General features: G+C 51.2%; 1 protein-coding gene across 1 annotated transcript in view; it reads left to right on the forward strand.

The window, feature by feature from the left end:
• The window catches only part of Fcgbp (Fc fragment of IgG binding protein), an 81,333-nt gene that overhangs the window by 5,632 nt on the left and 55,624 nt on the right, over window positions 1–20,077 (forward strand). Inside the window, 11 exon segments of the mRNA XM_021166163.1 lie at window positions 2,607–3,177; window positions 3,804–4,408; window positions 7,324–7,891; window positions 9,156–9,748; window positions 11,033–11,615; window positions 11,718–11,917; window positions 12,651–12,792; window positions 16,351–16,688; window positions 17,796–18,369; window positions 18,695–19,311; window positions 19,809–20,070. Of these exon segments, the coding sequence (XP_021021822.1) occupies window positions 2,607–3,177; window positions 3,804–4,408; window positions 7,324–7,891; window positions 9,156–9,748; window positions 11,033–11,615; window positions 11,718–11,917; window positions 12,651–12,792; window positions 16,351–16,688; window positions 17,796–18,369; window positions 18,695–19,311; window positions 19,809–20,070 (5,053 nt within the window).

Consider the following 20,077-nt stretch of genomic DNA (forward strand, 5'->3'; position numbering starts at 1 on the left):
TGGCTGTCCTGGAACTCACTATGTAGACCAGGCTGGCCTCGAACTCAGAAATCCGCCTGCCTCTGCCTCCCGAGTGCTGGGATTAAAGGCATGCACCACCACGCCTGGCCATCTCTTGTGTTCTGTTGCTGATGCTTGTATCTAAGGTTCCAGATTTCTTTCCTAGGGTTTCTATCTCTAGCGTTGCCTCACTTTGGGTTTTCTTTATTGTGTTCACTCCCCTTTTTAGGTCTAGTATGGTTTTGTTCATTTCCATCACCTGTTTGGATGTTTTTTCCTATTTTTCTTTAAGGACTTATAACTCTTTAGCAGTGTTCTGTATTTCTTTAAGTGAGTTATTAAAGTCCTTCTTGATGTCCTCGACCATCATCATGATATAGGCCTTTAAATCCGGGTCTAGCTTTTCGGGTATGTTGGAGTACCCAGGACTGGCTGAGGTGGGAGTCCTGGGTTCTGATGATGGTGAGTTGTCTTGGTTTCTGTTAGTAAGATTCTTATGTCTGCCTTTCACCATCTGGTAATCTCTGGAGTCACTTGTTATAGTTGTCTCTGGTTAGAGCTTGTTCCTTTCGTGATTCTGTTAGCCTCTACCAGCAGACCTGGGAGACTAGCTCTCTCCTGAGTTTCAGTGGTTAGAGCACTCTCAGCAGGCAAGCTCTCCTCTTGCAGAGAAGGTGCACAGATATCTGTTGATCGGATGGATTTGCCTCCTGGCAGAAGATGAAGGCCCGAAACAGGCCTGTCCCAGAAGCTGTTAGCTTCTGTAGTCCACACCCTCACCTGTGCAGACTAGTCTTGGTGGGATCCAGGAAGGAAGATGGCTCCTGTGGATGCTCCAGTAAAGCCCTCCCGGGCAGGGTGGACACCTCTCCTCTGGCAGGGAAGGTGCCCGGATGTCTGGAGCCCAAAATGGGGCCTGCCTTAGAAGCTCTGTGGCTCCCACCTGTCCCAAAAGCTGTTAGCTTCTGTAGTCCACACCCTCACCTGTGCAGACTAGTCTTGGCGGGATCCGGGAAGGAAGATGGCTCCCCCCGGATGCTCCAGCAAAGCCCCCCTGGGCGGGGTGGACACCTCTCTTCTCAAGATGGAGATTTTCTTGATCACTTAAGACCCTTCCCTACAGCAACTTCCCAGTCTTCATGCAGTCTCTCTTGGCCACCACAGTCTTGATCTCTTCTCCCCACTTAGATTAGTTGTTCTTCTCAGCATTTGGGAATCAAAGGCAGGTACCTCTGTGAGGCTGATGCCAGCCTCGTCTATATAATGAGTATAGAGATGCACAAAGAACTTCGTGAAAGGGTGTAAGATAAAACATGACCATTTGTGAATATGACATCATGATCTTTTTTTTCTCCTCCACACAAGAAACTACCTCTGTGAGTAGTTTAACAGTACTTCTGTTTAATATTATCTTTTTTTAAAATGTTACTTTTGATCTCAATCCCTTCCCAATGCTGAGCACTGTACTGCTGAGAGCTACATTGCAGCTCTCTGTTTTACTTTGAGACAGGGTTCACCCAGTTTCCCCCGGTGGTCTCACACTTGCCTTCTATCTCCTTTAGAGTATCTGGGACTCTTATCAGTCCTCCCAGGCTTGACCCAACTGTCCCTTCTCTGGGGAGCCTTCCTTAACTGGCAGAATTCAGTATGGCCTGTTCTCAAGGCTTCTCATCCGGCCCCAAGGCCTCTGCCAGTGCCTCCTCCATCCCGGTCCTGACTCCCTTCTCAGCTTGCATTGCTGGCAGATGCTGTTCCAATGCTTTGTCTCTAGTGCTCTCCCTGCACAGGGCCAGAACACAACGAGTTTGTGCAGGCTAACTCACAGGCTAGAGTAAGGCAGAGATGAGATACCTCCAAAGTGAGGGAAAGTGAGGGTGTGTTCCCGAAAAGAGTGTCAGCGGACTGCTGGCTGCATAGAAAAGGAGGAGGCGTTCAGGAACGTGGCCATTTTCTACACAGCTCAGAATGTGCCAGTGTTTGAGTTAAGGCTGCCCCTGGGCAGGAATTTTACTGTGCTGATTGACATACTACAGTAATGGTTTAATGAGCTGGCAGCCCTCTGGGAGACTTGTTTTGGTGCTTGCAAGTCTTGACTTGTTTTGCCCACAACCTCCTGACTCTTGCTTGCTCGCTTGTGTCATGAACATGAGTCCCACCGTTTCACTGGCTCCCTGAAGCTGCCCCTAGCTGCCATCAACCCTGCCAGGTTCCTTCCTCACACTGGCTTCACGCTTGTAATGAGCTTGCCGTTCTGCCAGCCACTGTCAGAGGCACTGGAGATAACTGTGGGAGAGGGCTAGGAGCTGTGGGAACTGGGAAGTAGAGGAGGAGGGACAACAGGAAAGAGCTACTGGAAGGGTGACCAGGGACAGCCTCACTGAGCCAGTGACACCTTAGCAGACATTGTTGGGGGGCGGGGGTCTTCATGCACATCTTGGGGAAGAACACATCAGGCCACTGGAAGTGCAAGAGCAAGCATCCCTAGGCTCAGCTGGTGACAAAGGAAGGAAGGACCCTGTGTGGCTAGAGCTGGGGATTTCAGTAAAGGAGATGAAGATCAGAAGGAGAGATCACACAGGAGTCTGACCACTGTCACCTCTCTGCAGATTGACAATCAGCGCTCCCGCCTCCCTGCCTCTCTGAGTGAGGGTCGCCTGCGTGTGCACCAGAGTGGAACACGAGGTGTGATAGAGATGGACTTTGGGCTGGTGGTCACCTATGACTGGGATGGCCAGCTGACCCTGAGCCTGCCCAAGCGCTTCCAAGACCAAGTGTGCGGGCTGTGCGGCAACTATAACGGAGACCCTGCCGATGACTTCCTCACGCCTGACTTGGACCAGGCTCCCAATGCCTTGGAATTTGCAAATAGCTGGAAGCTGGATGATGGGGACTACCTGTGTGATGATGGCTGCCACAACTCTTGTCCCTCCTGCACCCCAGGCCAGACCCAACACTACAAGGGAGACCGTCTCTGTGGCATGCTAACTCTGTCCACAGGCCCCTTTTCTGCTTGCCATGAATTCCTGGACCCCAAGCCTTTCCTAGATGATTGTGTGTTTGACCTGTGTGTCACTGGAGGGGAGCGACTCAGCCTGTGCCGGAGCCTTAGCGCCTATGCCCAGGCCTGTGTAGAACTGGGTGTCACCCTTGAGAACTGGAGATTACCAGCCAGCTGCCGTAAGTAGCACCCAGGATGAGAGCCCACGATGAGGGGCATTTGCCCAATATCTGAATCATGTTTGTGATTCAGCCTGATGTTGGACAGTGACAGAGACACAGGTGGGCCAAGACATCCAAGCTTTGCCAAAGTTAGAGACAGACATAGCGCTGGAAAGGGAGCGTTCAGAGTGACTGGAGGTTATGATAGGGAAGGCATAGACAAATGGGTAGGGGTTGAGAGAGATGGGAACAAGGAGATGATGAGGGGAACCCCTGGGCCTTGGGAAGACTCTGTTTCCCCCTATCGCGCCCCCCCCCAGTGAGACGGAGCCACAGGAGGTGGGGGGTGAGGTACCTGGTCTGAGCCTGCGTTTGCAGTCTGTTGGGTACTGTGAGGAGCACATTTGGTGCAGTGGAGCAAAGAGCCAAGCAGGAGGCTGCTGTAGTTCCTGGGCTGTGGAGACAGATTCTGCATGGGCTTGGTAGGTGAAAGTCTCAGGATTTGCCCACTGCCTGGTTGGTTGTCTAGGGTTGTCCCGGCTGGAGGGGGCATTGGGACCTAAGCATCAAGAAGGTAGGAGTGCCATTAACTGAGGGGTGTGGGCCTCCCACCCTGGCCTGACACAACTTCTGTCCTTCCTCAGCCATGTCCTGTCCAGCCAACAGCTGCTATGATCCTTGCAGCCCTGCCTGCCCACCCTCCTGCAACTCGGAAGCCGCACCGACCAACTGCTCTTCGCGCCCTTGCGTGGAGGGCTGCGTGTGCCTTCCAGGCTTCGTGGCCAGTGGCGGTGATTGTGTGCCTGTCTCATCCTGTGGGTGCATCTACCAGGGTCGCCCACTGGCCCCGGGTCAGGAAGTGTTTGATGATGACCAATGCCGCCGCCGCTGCACCTGTGATGGAGCCACTCAGCAGGTGACCTGCAGGGACACAACAGGATGCCCTAGTGGTGAGCGCTGCAATGTGCAGAATGGCCTCCTGGGTTGCTACCCAGACAATTTCGCCAGCTGCCAGGCATCTGGAGACCCGCACTATGTGAGCTTCGATGGAAAGCGCTTTGACTTTATGGGTACCTGCACATACCTGCTGGTGGGCTCATGCGGCCAGAATGCTGCACTGCCTGCCTTTAAGGTGCTGGTGGAAAATGAACACCGAGGCAGTCAGACCGTGAGCTACACAAGAGCTGTGCGCGTGGTGGCCCACGGGGTAGAAGTGGCTGTGCGAAGGGAGAATCCTGGAAGAGTGCTGGTAAGTTCCACAGGGCAGGGAACCAGGGGGAGGGTGTGAATCTCCTGAAAGACTATAGTTGGAGTGGAACGGGCTTATTTTTTAAAAAACAAAACAAAACAAACAAACAAACTTGTGGTTAAAGGAGGGGCACAGGAGCCCAGGCAGTACACTCTCTTCTCAGCTCTGACTTGTCTCTAGCCTTTGCATTTTGCTCTGAGGAAGGAAGGACATAGTAAGATGTTTCATACTAGGGCAGCAGCAGCGGAAGCAGCGGCAGCTCATGGTTGGGTGGCTGTGGAATTTGGATGAATTTATGCCTGCCTGGCCTTTAAAAGATGCCATGGTAGGGGTGGTTCATGCCTTTAATCCCAGCACTTTGGAGGCAGAAGCAGGCAGATTTCTGAGTTCAAGGCTAGCCTGGTCTACAAAGTGAGTTCCAGGACAGCCAGGGCTACACAGAGAAACCCTGTCTCAAACAAAAACAAACAGAAACAGAAAGAACAGAAGAAACAGAAACAGAAACAGAAACAGAAACAGAAACAGAAACAGAAACAGAAACAGAAACAGAAACAGAAACAGAAACAGAAACAGAAACAAACAGAAACAGAAAACAGAAACAAACAGAAACAGAAACCAAACAGAAACAGAAACAAAACAAACAAACAAACAAGATGCTGTGGCGCCCATGGAGTGCACAGTAGAGGTTAGCAGCTACTGTCTTGTGAAACTTTAGAGTTGTAGGCTTACGCATTTTCTGGAAGATGACGCTTCACAGAGCAACGTGACATATGAAATGTCAGTATCCAGCTGGGTGTGCATGTTAAGGATGACACAGATCCTCATCCGGCCTCTGGGATGAGGAGCAAGATGGAGCAAGGCTTACAGGTGCCCAGGTGGTCTTCCGAAGGGCCCAGCCCTACTGAGAGTAGAAAAGCATTCGTTTTCTCTGTAGAATCCAAAGGTAAAACTGGGAAAGGGAGCAGTCGGATATTCACACAATATCCCCTTCTTATAACAAAGAAGTCTGGGGAGCAGGTGGAGTTTGGCCTCTCCCCTAGGGAGTGGGATGTACACGTTGGAAACGGGAGACCAAGAGAACTTTCTGTGCTCCCGATCCTGTGCACCTCTCACACATGGCCCCCAAAGTGAAGAAAATGTTGCTCACCAGCAAGAGTTTGGTACAGAGCTCCAGATAAGGAGAGGGAATAATTATTAATAGGTATTTGTTTTCTCACTTATCTGAAAAGACATTTGCCCGAGGCCTGTATACTAATAGCTCAATACCTGAATGGACAGCACACGCTCACCCACCTCCTCCTCTCCACAGCAAGGAAGGAAAGTTCACTCATCTTTGCCTGACAAGACTGAAGTGGAGAGGTTGAGCCAGCCACTGAGGCTCACAGTTATGTGCACCCAGAGGACCTTAGTGAGTCTGAGGTGCTGGAGAGTTAGAATCTGGAACCCAGCTGTTTTGCTCTGGAGTTCATACTTTGAAAAAAACAAAACAAACAAAAACCATTTTTTTAAACAACTGGCGGTGGTGACACTTGCCTTTAATCCCAGCACTTGGAAGGCAGAGGCAGGCAGTTATTTGTGACTTTGAGGCTAGCCTGATCTAAAAAGTGAGGCTAGCCTGGTCTAAAAAGTGTGTTCCAAGACAGCCAAGGCTACTAAGAGAAACCCTGTCTCAAAAAACCAAAAGAGTAAATGAATATATTATATTATTATTTTAACTGGGGGAGGGCCGCATGGGCTGTGAACAAAAGTCCCAGAGGGGCCCAGAGGTCTGGGATCCCTGTGGTCTGGGCTCACAGGCAATGTGCTGCCCTCCATGGATCCTGAGAATTTAACTCAGTCCTCGTGTCCTCTGCAGAAGCAGTTCATGCTGCTAACTCCTGAGCTATGTCTCTAGCCTGCAGGAATTTTTTATAGTCTGTCACTTGTCCCAAAGTCAGACAGGGAACCGACAGAAAGGAGTTCCAGGAGAACGGGACAGCATGTGTAAGGAATTAGCTTGAGGGGTGAGACTCAGCAAGGGCGCTGGTGGGCATGAGTGAGAGAACCAGAGGCGGTGACCAAAGAGCCTAGGCAGGGGCTAACGATAACCAAGCGTTTGGATTCCGATGAGGCCTGGAGAACAATGAAGAGGCCACCAGGTAAACAATGACCTCCTCGGGGCAGAGGGAACTGCAAACATGAAGCCGGAGGCTGGGTAGTCTTGAAGAAGATAGAACAGCACCCAGGTGACGAGAATAGCCAGTCGCGCTGGGAGGTCCACGCCGGGAGGTGGCGTGCAGAAGCAGGCGGAATTGTGGGTCAGAAAGCTGGGCATGGGTAGGGCCAAGTGGGTAGAGAATCTTGCTTTCACACAGGATGTGAAGGAGACATTGGCAGCTGTGGATGCAGAACTGGGGTGTGGGGGTGAGTGAGAGTGTCGTAAGCAGGGGTACAGCAAGGAAAAGAGCCCCAAGTCTGAGCTCTGAGTTCAAGCATGTGTGTGGCTTGTATGGCTGGGATGAAGGGGTAGGGCTGAGCTGGGAGATTGAATAGGGACCAGTGGGACTCAGATCATCTGGGTCTTCTGAGGCTGAGCTGAGAGGTTTGGCTCAAGCCTGGCATTGAAACACAGAGAGCAGGGAGCAGGGTGGGGGTGGGGAGCACTGTTCCAGAAAGGGTTAACCAGAGGCAGTACAGTCTGTGCGAACACACTAAAATAAGTTCCAGGGAGACAGGTGAGGTAGGCTTTGAGAAGTAGCAGTCAGAGATTTGGGTTAGAGTTTCAAGAGTAAGGGGTGATGGGTGGCGTGGTAGACAGAGGGAACAGCCATCATGAAGTCCTGAGGTGGAACCAAGGAGGGGTGGGGGGCAGAGCCAGCTGAGTAAAAACATGAAAACCCTGACTGACCTGTTGTTCTTCCCGCATCTCTCCGCAGATAGATGGCGTCCTTCAGTACCTGCCCTTCCAGGCTGCAGGTGGGAAGATTCAGGTGCACCGCCAAGGCAATGATGCTATCGTGAGCACAGACTTTGGCTTGACTGTTACCTACAATTGGGATGCTCATGTGACTGCCAAGGTGCCCAGCAGCTATGCTAAAGCTGTGTGTGGGCTCTGTGGGAACTTCAATGGGAACCCAGATGACGACCTGGCTCTGAAGGGTGGAGGCCAAGCTTCCAATGTATTGGACTTTGGGAACAGCTGGCAAGAAGAGATAATACCTGGGTGTGGAGCAACTGAACCTGGTGACTGTCCCCAATTGGACTCCCTTGTGACCCAGCAAGTTGAAGGCAAAAAGGAGTGTGGAATCCTTGCTGATCCCGAGGGTCCATTCCGGGAGTGTCACAAGTTGCTGAACCCCCAGGGTGCCATACGTGACTGTGTCTATGACCTCTGCCTGCTGCCTGGTCAGTCTGGGCCACTGTGTGATGCATTGGCAGCCTATGCTGCTGCATGCCAGGCTGCCGGGGGCACTGTGCATCCCTGGAGGAGCGGGAAACTTTGCCGTAAGTACCAAGAATAGCATCCCTGGGGTTGAGTCTGATGTTTGTTCTTTAACATACAAGTAGCATCATTTAATCCTTATGATGCCTAGTGAGGAATGGCCTGTGCTTGTGCCCTGGAAAAGCTGAGGAGACTGAAGGTACCAACTTGCAGTTTCATGCCTGCTCTCAAGATAGCTAGGAAGTCAGAGGCAGCAGTGTGCAGTGACATTGTTGACTGAGAGACTTGGCAGTGCTGTGTTGAGAGGGAGTCCGGACCCCTCTGCAGCTGTCCTTGGTCCTATCTGGCCACTTTACCCACACACAGCTCTTTGCTGCAGATGTGGGTGCAGGAAGGGTTGGGAAGAAATTTTGCTTGCCTTTCACAGAGATTTGGAAAGCCATCTGCCCATCTCCCGAGTTTTAAACTTCAGTCGAGTGTGCCCTGTAATGCATATTTTCATACAGGAACAAACGGCTTTACTAGCTTTTTCAGAGGGAACACAAATGTAAATAATAGTGCTAGGCTCCCTGTCCTGAAGGGAGCTGCCATTTTCCTCTTGAGGGCTTGAACTCTGAGTGGAATGGGCACCTCCAGCTGCTCCATCTTGAGTATAGATAATTGCAAACGCTGAAACTTCCAGCAAGTGGCATCTTGGACTTTTAAGAATCTCTTTGCTTGTGGGAAAAGCACAGGACAGTGGACCTTTTATGTCCATCAGTCAGGTTCTACAAAGATTAACATGGTACTATTTAAAACTGCTATTAGAGAGAGAGAGAGAGAGAGAGTCTGTCTGTGTGTGTCTGTGTGTGTCTGTGTCTGTGTCTGTGTCTGTGTCTGTGTCTGTGTCTCTGTGTGTGTATGAATGCTACTGCTGGGAAATGGTGGAATGCTTTTCTTGACTATCAGAGGTTCTGAGTAAAAAGAAAACCCAGAAGCAGGAGATGGGTGTGCAGGAGGGCAGAAGGTGGAGAGGAAAGACAACATCTGCAGGCACACTGCATAGATTACTCACATGTACATGTGTGTGCGTGTTTAAAACATGCATTGCATGCAGTTTATGTCCAACTTGAATACACAGAGATAATCACAAATTTGAGTGGTGTGAGAATCAAATATTAATTGACAAATCCAATTAAATGTGATGGGAGATGATCTCCTGGTGCCACCGAGCACACAGACCTCTTGTCGATGACTCAGCATGTGTGTATGAGAGACTGAAGTGTACAGGGGATCCACTGTGACCCTTTGAAAGAGCTAATGATCTTGGTGGCCCTCTCTCTGCAGCACTGACCTGCCCACCTAACAGCCACTATGAGCAATGTTCCTACGGATGCCCACTGTCCTGTGGAGACCTGCCAGTGCAAGGAGGCTGTGGCTCAGAATGCCGAGAGGGCTGTGTTTGTAATGAGGGCTTTGCCCTCAGTGGTGAGTCTTGTGTGCCTCTGGCCTCCTGCGGCTGTGTACACCAGGGTGCCTATCACGCACCAGGAGAAACCTTCTATCCTGGACCTGGATGCGATTCTCTTTGCCACTGTGAGGAAGGTGGCCTGGTTTCCTGCGAGCCCTCATCTTGTGGCCCACAGGAGGCCTGCCAACCATCCAATGGAGTCCTGGGGTGTGTGGCTGTGGGCACTACTACCTGTCAGGCATCAGGAGACCCTCATTACATCACCTTTGACGGCCGCCGCTTTGACTTCATGGGCACCTGTGTGTACGTGCTAGCGCAAACCTGTGGAAACCGGCCTGGTCTTCACCAGTTCACTGTCCTGCAGGAGAATGAGGCCTGGGGTAATGGGAAAGTCAGTGTGACCAAGGTGATCACCGTCCTGGTGGCCAACTACACCCTGCGCCTGGAGCAGAATCAATGGAAGGTCAAGGTGAGAGCAGAGGCTCCTCGAGGGGAGGGCCATGTGTATGATGCATAGAGAGCAGGCAGAGTCTGCAGGAACGTGTGAAACAGGGGTCCAATCAGAGGACATATTGGGAGAAAGCAAGGAGGCCGGGAACTGTCCATGGCTCTGACTCTTCTGTCACACACTACTGTCACACACTACTGACTGTCCCCACTGAAGCTCTCCATCCTTCTCTCTTCATGTACACAACCGTCCCGCACCCCACATAGGGTCTGTCCCAGGCACCTCCCTGCTCTCACCATAGACAGGATGTGGTATAATCACACAGTGGAAAGTTCAGAGATGGGAAAGGTTCGAAGAAGGGGGCAATCTGTGATGCCATTATCCCCTTAACTACAACAAAGCAGCTACAGGTTTTTAACACTGCACCTAGACTGCTGGCACAGACACAGTCCTTTTAGCCCCGTGGAGTTGAAGTTTCCTTCCTTCCTTCCTTCCTTCCTTCCTTCCTTCCTTCCTTCCTTCCTTCCTTCCCTTTTAATATTTATTTATTTATTTATTTATTTATTTATTTATTTATTTATTTAATGTATGTGACTACACTGTAGCTGTCTTTAGTCACACCAGAAGAGGGCATCAGATCCAATTACAGATGGTTGTGAGCCACCATATGGTTGCTGGGAATTGAACTCATGACCTCTGAAAGAGCAGTCAGTGCTCTTAACTGCTGAGCCATCTCTCCAGCCCTCGTTTCCTTCCCTCTCCCTCTCTTTTCTTCTCATCTCACCTGAAGACACTGGCCATTGGCTTTGGAGTCCTGTCTGATATATGATTATCTCACTTCAAGACCGTAACTCTAATTACATCTGCTATGACCTTTCTTCAAAAATACTTCCTGAGGTTCTGGGTAGACTCATCTTTTTATTATTATTTTATTTTATTTATTCATGCCTCTGTGTGTCTGCATATGTACATGTGGGTAACCACAGAGGACAGAGAATTGGAGTTACAGGAGTTTGTGAGCAGCTGGGTGTGGGAGCTAGGGTCTGACCTCTGGTCCTCTGATACAGCAGTAAATATTCTCTTAACGCTGGCCCCTCTCACCAGCTTCCGAGGGAGATTTATTTACCTTTTGTAAACCACCATTAAACCCAACTATAAGGCACTGCTATTATACATATTTTACAAATATGGGAGCTAGGGCCTACAGAAGTGAGGTCACACAGGATTTCAGTGTCAGGTAGGAACACTTAGTGACAGACTGCCTCAAAGCAAGCCCTCTGAAGCCTGTCATTCCCTGCCTCACAGGTGAATGGTGTGGACATGAAGCTGCCTGTGGTGCTGGATGGAGGCAAGATCCGAGTCTCCCAGCACGGGTCCGACGTCGTGATTGAAACCGACTTTGGCCTGCGTGTGGCCTTTGACCTTGTGTACTATGTTCGGGTCACCATCCCAGGCAACTACTACAAGCAGATGTGTGGTCTGTGCGGGGATTACAACGGGGACCCCCAGGACGACTTCCAGAAGCCCGACGGCTCTCAGACAACAGACCCCAGTGACTTTGGTAACTCCTGGGAGGAAGCTGTGCCCGACTCCCCTTGCGCACCAGTGCCTCCCTGCACAGGAGATGACTGTGACACCGAGTGCAGCCCCGAGCTGCAGGACAAATATCATGGGGAACAGTTCTGCGGGCTGCTCACCAGCCCCTCAGGGCCACTGGCTGCCTGCCACAAGCTGCTAGACCCCCAGGGTCCCTTACAAGACTGTGTCTTTGATCTCTGCCTGGGTGGCGGAAACCAGAGCATTCTCTGTAACATCATCCATGCCTACGTGAGCGCCTGCCAGGCAGCTGGGGGGCAAGTGGAGCCATGGAGGACGGAAACTTTCTGTCGTGAGTAACAGGGCATTGAGGAGGGGTGAGGGAGGTTGGGACAGAGAAGGGGTGGGATCCCCAACCCCACCCTGCTCTCTGATGGGCATTCTCTTCTTACAGCAATGGAGTGCCCCCCTCACAGCCACTATGAGGTCTGTGCAGACACTTGCTCCCTGGGCTGCTGGGCTCTGAATACACCCCAGCAGTGCCCAGAAGGGTGTGCTGAGGGCTGTGAATGTGACTCTGGCTTCCTGTACAACGGCAAAGCCTGCGTGCCCATCGAGCAATGTGGCTGCTACCACAATGGGGTCTACTATGAGGTAAGAACCCAGCCATACAGAACCCAGGGCCCCTTCCTAGACCCACCCCACTTCTACTGATCATTAGCACTCTAGCTTTTCCTCTGTTCAGCCTCTTGAACATGTGTGCACACTGCTTACCGTGAACCTCTCTTATTATTACATATATTGCACACACACATACACACATGCACATGCGCACACGCATACACACATTGATAATTCTCAAACCTGCGCATGCTGAGAGCACTGAAATGAATCACTACACTCCTGCCCATCACTCCCCAGCCCAGCCCTGTCTCTACTCCTTTGCAAACCAGTGTGAACCACTGAAGAGGTCACCCTTTGGTTCCATCTCTACCTCATACATAGTATAAACTCCGGACTGCTTTCTCAGATTGCTCCTGTTACTAGCTGTCATTTACAAATGAAGAAGCTGAGGCATAAAGAGGCTAAGCAATGATGTTCAGTCATTCAGTTTGGAAAGAGTGAAACCAGGTTCCGCTGGGCAATGTGCTCCACAAAGTTTGCTCTGAAAGACTACTAGACTCTGCTCCTCTAAGCAACAGCAATTCCTCACATATTCTGGAATGAATGGGTGAATGAATGAATGAATGAATGAATGAATTGGGCCCCAAAGCCATGCCATGCCTCAATTTCACTGCTGAGAGCTGTCCCCAACCTCTTTGTGCCTGGAACACTGGGAATCGGCCTCCACCTCTGGTTACTGATAGCATGCTCTCTGTCCCCACAGCCAGAGGAGTCAGTTCTCATTGAAAACTGCCAGCAGCATTGTGTGTGCCAACCAGGCAAAGGCATGATGTGCCAGGATCACAGCTGCAAACCAGGACAAGTGTGCGAGCCCTCAGGAGGCATCCTGACCTGCGTCACCAAAGGTGCTGGACAGTGTGGCTGGGCTGGTGTAGGGGGGATACAGGACACGGGCTGGGAGCTGAGGGTGACATGCTTCATGGTGAGAGGTTCAGAGGGCTGTGGATTGAGATGCCAGACCTTAGGCTGGGATTCTAGGAGCCAAAGGCAGAGATCATGCAGGTTGGGTGTCAAGGGGCTTTAAGGCTGCGGGAACCCTGGGGCAAGATTTTGATGGTGGAGGTCAAAGGCCCTTGGAGTACTGCAGGATAGGTGAATTTTTTTTCTCAAGGGCCCTATAGTCAATAATTCAGTTTTCAGGCTAAGGAGCTTTCAACAGAACTTCTGAACCCTTATGATGTAAAACAACCATAGACGGTGTGTATGGAGGGACGGAGAGGCAAGACAGCTTTACCTGCAGCAAGTGCCAACTGGTCTCATGACTTCTTGCCCACTGGCTCATTGGATTATCTGGGGCTTTGGACACCAGCACTAAAGGGCAGTTTGTCATTAAAGGGAAATCTTGTTTTAATTTCCCTGATGACTAAGGACACTGAACTTGATCGTGTGTTTCCAGGGGAAGCGGAGTGTGAGGCCTCCTAGAGCACAGCAGGACTGGGCCACAGCACAACCTTTCACACTGGGGATAAGGATCGCTGGGGGTTCTGTTTAGGGTTACTAGTTTAAAGCTGTGACATGGGGCCTCCCTCGAATTGATTTCCTAAGGTGCGGGGTGGGGAGGAGGGGGCAGAGAATCCCAGGAGAGTAACAAAGTTGGAACTAGGATCTGGAGGCTGGGCTGAGACTCGCAGAAGTGATAAACACCATAGCAGGGGTCCTATCAGGAGAGAGATGCCACAACTTCACCTGAACAGGGAAAGCTTAATCTATGCCGTGAATGACTTGTGTGTCTGAGGGTGGTCCAGGCAGTGAATGACTTGTGTGTCTGAGGGTGGTCCANGCAGTGAATGACTTGTGTGTCTGAGGGTGGTCCAGGCAGTGAATGACTTGTGTGTCTGAGGGTGGTCCAGGCCAGTGGTGGGATATTTGTCTTCCATGCACAAAGCTCTAGATTCCCTCACAGCAAGCAAAAGGAGTGCTTTTCTTTTCACTTTGTTTGTTTGCTTATTCGTTTTTCCTTTTTTTCTTTCTTTCTGTGTAGCCATGGCTGTCCTAGAACTCGATCTGTAGACCAGGCTGGCATTAAACTCACAGAAATCTGCCAGCCAAGTACTGGGATCAAAGTCATGCACCACCACGGCCCAGCAACCCTGCTTTTCTTAAGAACTGTGCTTTATTAACATAGGTCAACTACAGAAAAGGAGAGCATTTGTGATCTCGCTCCAGGCATCCTCTCGTTACTGTCTTACTCCCCCTCACTGTCTCCTTTCTCTTCCACGTCTCTATCTGTCCCCGACCCTGACTTTCCAGTTTCACGTCCTTTTCCTTCCCTAACTTCCACGTGTGAGAGAAAACTTTATAATGATGGCATCATCGAACTTCAGTCGTATCCATTTTCCCGCAAGTGGCGTGATCACATTCTTCATGACTAAGTAAGGCTCCTCTGTGTATGTGGGCCGCATGTCTTGTCCTGTCAGCTGATGGGCACCTAGGCTGACCCCATCACTTGGCTACTTCGAACAGTGAACAGCAGACATGGATGTGCAGGGACCTCTGTGGTGTGGTTGCTTAGCCGCCTTTGGGCACATACCCAGCGGTGGAGCAGGCACATAGGATGCTCTGAGTTTCTCCAGGCACTTCACACTGATATCCACAGGGGCTGCATCAGCTGACGTCCCTCCCAGCCGTGGATAAGGCTTTCCTTGCCCAGAGCCCTCACCAGCACTTGCTCATTTCCGTGATGATGGTCATTCTGGCTGGGCTGACATGAACTCTCGTTTTAAGTTAAATCAAGGATTTTGGCCACTTGCTCTCTGATTATGTCCTTCCTTTGAAAAATTTGTTTTCTGCCCATCTACTTGCTAAATTACTTGCTGTCTTGTGTTAATTTTTTTTGAGTTCTTTATGTAGTCTGGATATTAGTCTCCTGTCAGATTAATGGCTGACAACGACTTCTCTCCCGTTCTGTGCCCTGTCCCTTCACTCTCTATGCAGAAGCTTTTTGATCCGGTGAAGTTTTATTTTACCAGTTCTCTTCACCGTCTCCTGAAGAGTTCATTGAGCTGTTAGTGCCTGGTCCTGGTGTTTTCACTGTGTCCTCTAGCAGTTTTAAAATCTAGGGACTGGCCTTAAGGCCTGTCATCCATTTTAAGTTGATTTTTTATGAGGTGGTGTGGTGTGTGTGTGTGTGTGTGTGTGTGTGTGTGTGTGAGAGAGAGAGAGAGAGAGAGAGAGAGAGAGAGAGAGAGAGAGAGAGAGAGAGAGTTTCTGTCTTCTATAAGGGGAAAGATGAGAAAAGGGAAGCTGATTTGACCAAAGACAGGAAATTTAAAAAAAAATGGAGGGAGAAGGAAAAAAGGGATTAAAAATTAAGGGTTAGGGCTGGAGAGATGGCTCACATGGCACTGGCTGTTGGCTGTTCTTTCAGAGGACCTGGGTTCAGTTCCCAGAACCCACATGGTGGCTGTGGAGAGACAGAGACAATGACAGACAGACAGACAGACAGAGTTTGTGTCTGTTCACTACCAAGGTTTGCATGTGTTTCTGCCCTCACCCACCTCAGTGGCTAGCTGCTTTCCTGCTGTCCCCGACTCACTCCTCAGAAATGATAGCAGTTAGTGTGTGTGAACAGTCCACCTCCTTCCTTCTCAGGGCCCCTTCTAAGGGGGACTGGCTGCTTTCAGATAAGGGAAACAGTGCTCACACGAGTCCTGCCTAGAGCTGATCCCCAATGCTGAGGGAAGGCTGGGACTTAGAAGGCCTCACCATAGACCATACTGGAGAGTGCAGGATCCTGCAGGTTGGACTTGAAGGAGTGAAACCCCCACTGACGTTGGTAAAACTCAGCTGGAAGCAGCCGCCTGGGGTGTTTAGCTGATTAGCTAGAGAGCCAGGGTCCTGCCTGCCTCTACTCACAGAGTACAAGCAGAGGCAGCAGGCAGCAGGCAGAAGAGCAGCACAAGCTATGAGGACAGGCACCCCTGCCTCCAGCAGACTCCCCAGCGCCCTCTGCTGACAAAGCTTCCAGGCCAATTTCAAACAGGAAACAAGTTTGAAGAGGAGCAAGGTTGAAGGCTGGACACCCAGACACAGAGTTGGAGCCACAGAGAGTGTGACACTAGAGGGGTCTTAAACACAAAAGTCCCTGGGGACCAGTCTTCAGAGACTCCTGAGGCTGGATTAACACCCAGGGACTGAATTTTGTGATGTGGGTTATCCAAACTGAGAGATTTAGACGGGGGACCCTAGATATGAGATACGAAATTTCTGGACCCCTAGTGGTGGGTTCTCAGATGTAACACATAGCAACTCCAGGGATGAGGGCTAAGGTGTCAAGACACTAAGGCCTGGTCACACCTGCAGCAACCATCAGAGATGACATCCCTAGCACAGACGGGCAGATGCCAGGAGCAGACATGCTTGTGATGGGCAGCCCCTCACGGTACTTTCTCCTCTCCTCACAGACCCATGCCATGGTATCACCTGCCGGCCACAGGAGACCTGCAAAGTTCAAGGTGGTGAGGGCGTGTGTGTGCCCAACTATAATTCCACGTGTTGGCTGTGGGGTGACCCTCACTACAACTCCTTCGATGGCTGGAGCTTCGACTTCCAGGGCACCTGCAACTACCTCCTGGCAGGGACGCTCTGTCCTGGGGTCGATGCCGAGGGCCTGACTCCCTTCACTGTCACAACCAAGAATGAGAACCGGGGTAGCCCCGCTGTGTCCTATGTGAGAGAGGTCACTGTGACCACTCTCAACACCAACATTTCCATCCACAAGAATGAGATCGGCAAAGTCCGGGTATGTTCAGCATGATGGTCCTGGAACACCCTGGGGCGTGGGGCCAAATGAACCCTGGTGTTCAAAGCAGCAGTGAGGCGCTGGAAACTCACCATTTTCACATAGGCATGAAACTACATAGAGAAAGCTGCAGGAAATGGGGCACCCTTTACCTGGCAATCAAGCACAGCCCTCTGCTAAGAGCTTAAAGTAGAGTAGACCCATGATGTTCTCCTTCACATAGACCAGTTTCTCAGCCTTCATAATGATGTGACCCTTCAATGCAGTTCTTCATGATACAGTTACCCAAAGCCATACAATTACTTTTGTTTGTGAGTCATAGCTGTAAGTTTGCTGTTATGAATCATAATGTGTTTACTGATGGTCTGAGGTGACCCCTGTGAAAGTCATTTGACCCCCAAACCTATAAGTTGAGAACTGCCAGAATAGACATAGATCTGAGCTCAGGTCCCCTCCTGATGAGGTCTGTGACACCATGCAAGGGACTGAACGCGGCGGGCCTCTATTCTGCCCGACAACCCAGCACTGTGGTACCAGTTAGAGCTCAGCTCAGAGCCCCACTCCTTAAGCAAGCATCTGTCAGTAGTCGGGAACGAACAAGAGGCCCAGGCTCAGAAAACATCAGAGGAACTGGGGTGGGGGGCAGCGACAAGCATAAACCAAACATTCTGTAGATGGAATAAGGGTGTAGGCAAACAGTGACTTAGAGAAAGGCTGGAGCCAGGACAAAGAGTCAAAGCCTTCTGGTCAAGGGAGACATATAGAACAGAGATGCAGAGAGGGAGGGACAGGAAGAGAAACAGAAATGTGGGTAGGAGATGCAAAGAGACAGAGAACAGAAAGGGACTTGTAAAGGAAGAGAGTGGCTAAGAGGAATGAGGGGTTGGAGGAGAAGGAAGAGAGCGAATTTAGAGGAAAACCCAAAAAGGCATGGAGGAGGAGGGTTCGTTTCTCAGGGGCTGGATTAGATGGCCATGGGGTGTGTAAGGTACTGACCCCTACAGTCAGGAGGAAGCGCTTTAGGAGGAGGGAGGTAACCTGGACAACAGAGGATACAGCTCCACCTGCACTGCTCCCTGACCCCTGTTGGACTCCCTCTCTCCCCAGGTGAATGGAGTTCTCATGGCCTTGCCTGTGTACTTGGCTGGTGGGCGGATTTCAGTGATTAATGGAGGCTCAAAGGCTGTGCTGGAGACTAACTTTGGACTTCAGGTCACCTACGACTGGAACTGGAGAGTAGAGGTCACACTGCCCAGCAGCTACCATGGTGCAGTGTGCGGGCTCTGTGGAAACATGGACAAAAACCATCAAAATGACCAAGTCTTCCCTAATGGCACAATGGCACCCTCAATACCTACCTGGGGTGGCAGCTGGCAAGTTCCNGGGTGGGACCCTCTTTGTTGGCATGAATGTCAAGGGTCCTGTCCCACATGCCCAGAGGACCGAGTGGAAGAGTATGAGGGTCCTGGCTTCTGTGGACCTCTGGCTCCTGGCACAGGGAGTCCTTTCACCAGCTGCCATGCCCATGTGCCTCCAGAAAGCTTCTTCAAGGGCTGTGTGCTGGACGTCTGCCTGGGTGGGGGCAGCAAAGACATACTGTGCCAGGCACTGGCTGCCTATGCTGCTGCCTGTCAAGCTGCTGGCATCAAAATCGAGGACTGGAGGACTCAGGCCGGTTGTGGTGAGTGGTGGGGAGCAGGACAAGGCCTGGGCACATGACACTGACTCTGTTGGGCTGGGCTGGCTTCACTCTCACCCTTTGCAGTCTTTCAGCTGGTTTCTGTTCATCCCTGTCTCCTGGCTGTGTCTGTCTGTGTCTGCAGCTCATCATCTCTCTGTCTGCCCTTTACTCCATCAGCTCTACTTTGTCACTTCGTCCCTCTCTGACTGTGTCACTGGATCTGCAAATCTCTCTGTCCCCTTCTGTCTCTGTTGATGTCTCTCCCCACTCTGTCCCCATAGGCCAGTTCAACATTGTTCTTGGTTTCTCTCTCCTTCATCTACAGAGATCACCTGCCCTGACAACAGCCACTATGAGCTCTGTGGCCCACCCTGCCCAGCCAGCTGCCCACCCCCTGCACGACACACAGCCCCAGCTGCATGTGACGGGCCCTGTGTGGAGGGATGCCAGTGTGACGAGGGCTTCGTCCTGAGTGCTGATCAGTGTGTTCCCCTGGATGGTGGCTGTGGCTGCTGGGTCAATGGCACATACTATGAAGCAGGCACCGAGTTTTGGGCTGATACCACCTGCTCTAAGAGGTGTCACTGTGGACCTGGAGGTGACTCCTTGGTCTGCAAGCCTGCCAGCTGTGGGCTGGGTGAGGAGTGTGCCTTGTTGCCCTCTGGAGAGATCGGCTGCCAACCTACAAGCATAACTGAATGCCAAGCCTGGGGTGATCCTCATTATACTACCCTAGATGGGCACCGGTTTGACTTCCAAGGCACCTGTGAGTACCTGCTGAGTGCACCCTGCCATGAGCCACCCACAGGGACTGAATACTTCAATGTCACCGTGGCTAATGAGCACAGGGGCAGCCAGGCTGTCAGCTACACACGAAGTGTCACTCTGTGGATCTACGGCCTCAGCTTGACCCTCAGTGCCCAATGGCCCAGGAAGCTACAGGTGAGTGGGCTGTGGGCCCCACAGAATCCATTCCAGTCTCTGGTGTACCGAGCATCTTTCCCAGCATGGCGGGAGCATGAGACTGGTTCAGCTTAGAGCCTGTGGGAGCAAGAAGGCTGGAGGCAGTGGTTTCCCCAGGCTCAGCCTTCCAGTATTCCTCTGTAGGGTAGATTGTTAAAATGTACCTGCTTAAGGGTAGCACAAAGAGCCAACGATGTGGTCTGATGGTGGTGTTCCACTTCTGTTAATTCAGCTGTCAGAGACTGAGGTACAACAGTTGCAGAGACTTGGAGCATCCCAGGCTACGATAGTTGTCCCTTCTTACAGGGGCAACAAACAAAATATAAGCAAAAACAAAAAGGAGTCCATAGCTCCGTGTCTCTTTACTTTTACAACAGCAGGGGAAGTAACCTACTTTGGATACCATAGCTTATAAACCGTGGTACGTATGCGAAACTCTCAAGTGACTCCCCTCTCACGTCCTCTCCGCCCCACAGGTGAACGGAGAGTTCGTTGCTCTGCCCTTCCATCTGGACCAGAAACTCAGTGTTTACATAAGTGGAGCAGATGTAGTAGTGAACACTGCTTCGGGGCTCTCCCTGGCTTTTGACGGAGACAGTTTCGTGCGCCTGCGCGTGCCCGCAGCCTATGCTGGCACCCTCTGTGGCCTGTGCGGGAACTACAACAAGAATCCCAGCGATGACCTGACTGCAGTGGACGGGAAACCTGAGGGCTGGAAAGTGGGCGGAGCTCCAGGCTGTGACCA

The sequence above is a fragment of the Mus caroli genome, chromosome 7, assembly GCF_900094665.2.
Source record: "Mus caroli chromosome 7, CAROLI_EIJ_v1.1, whole genome shotgun sequence".
NCBI classification, from domain to species: domain Eukaryota; kingdom Metazoa; phylum Chordata; class Mammalia; order Rodentia; family Muridae; genus Mus; species Mus caroli.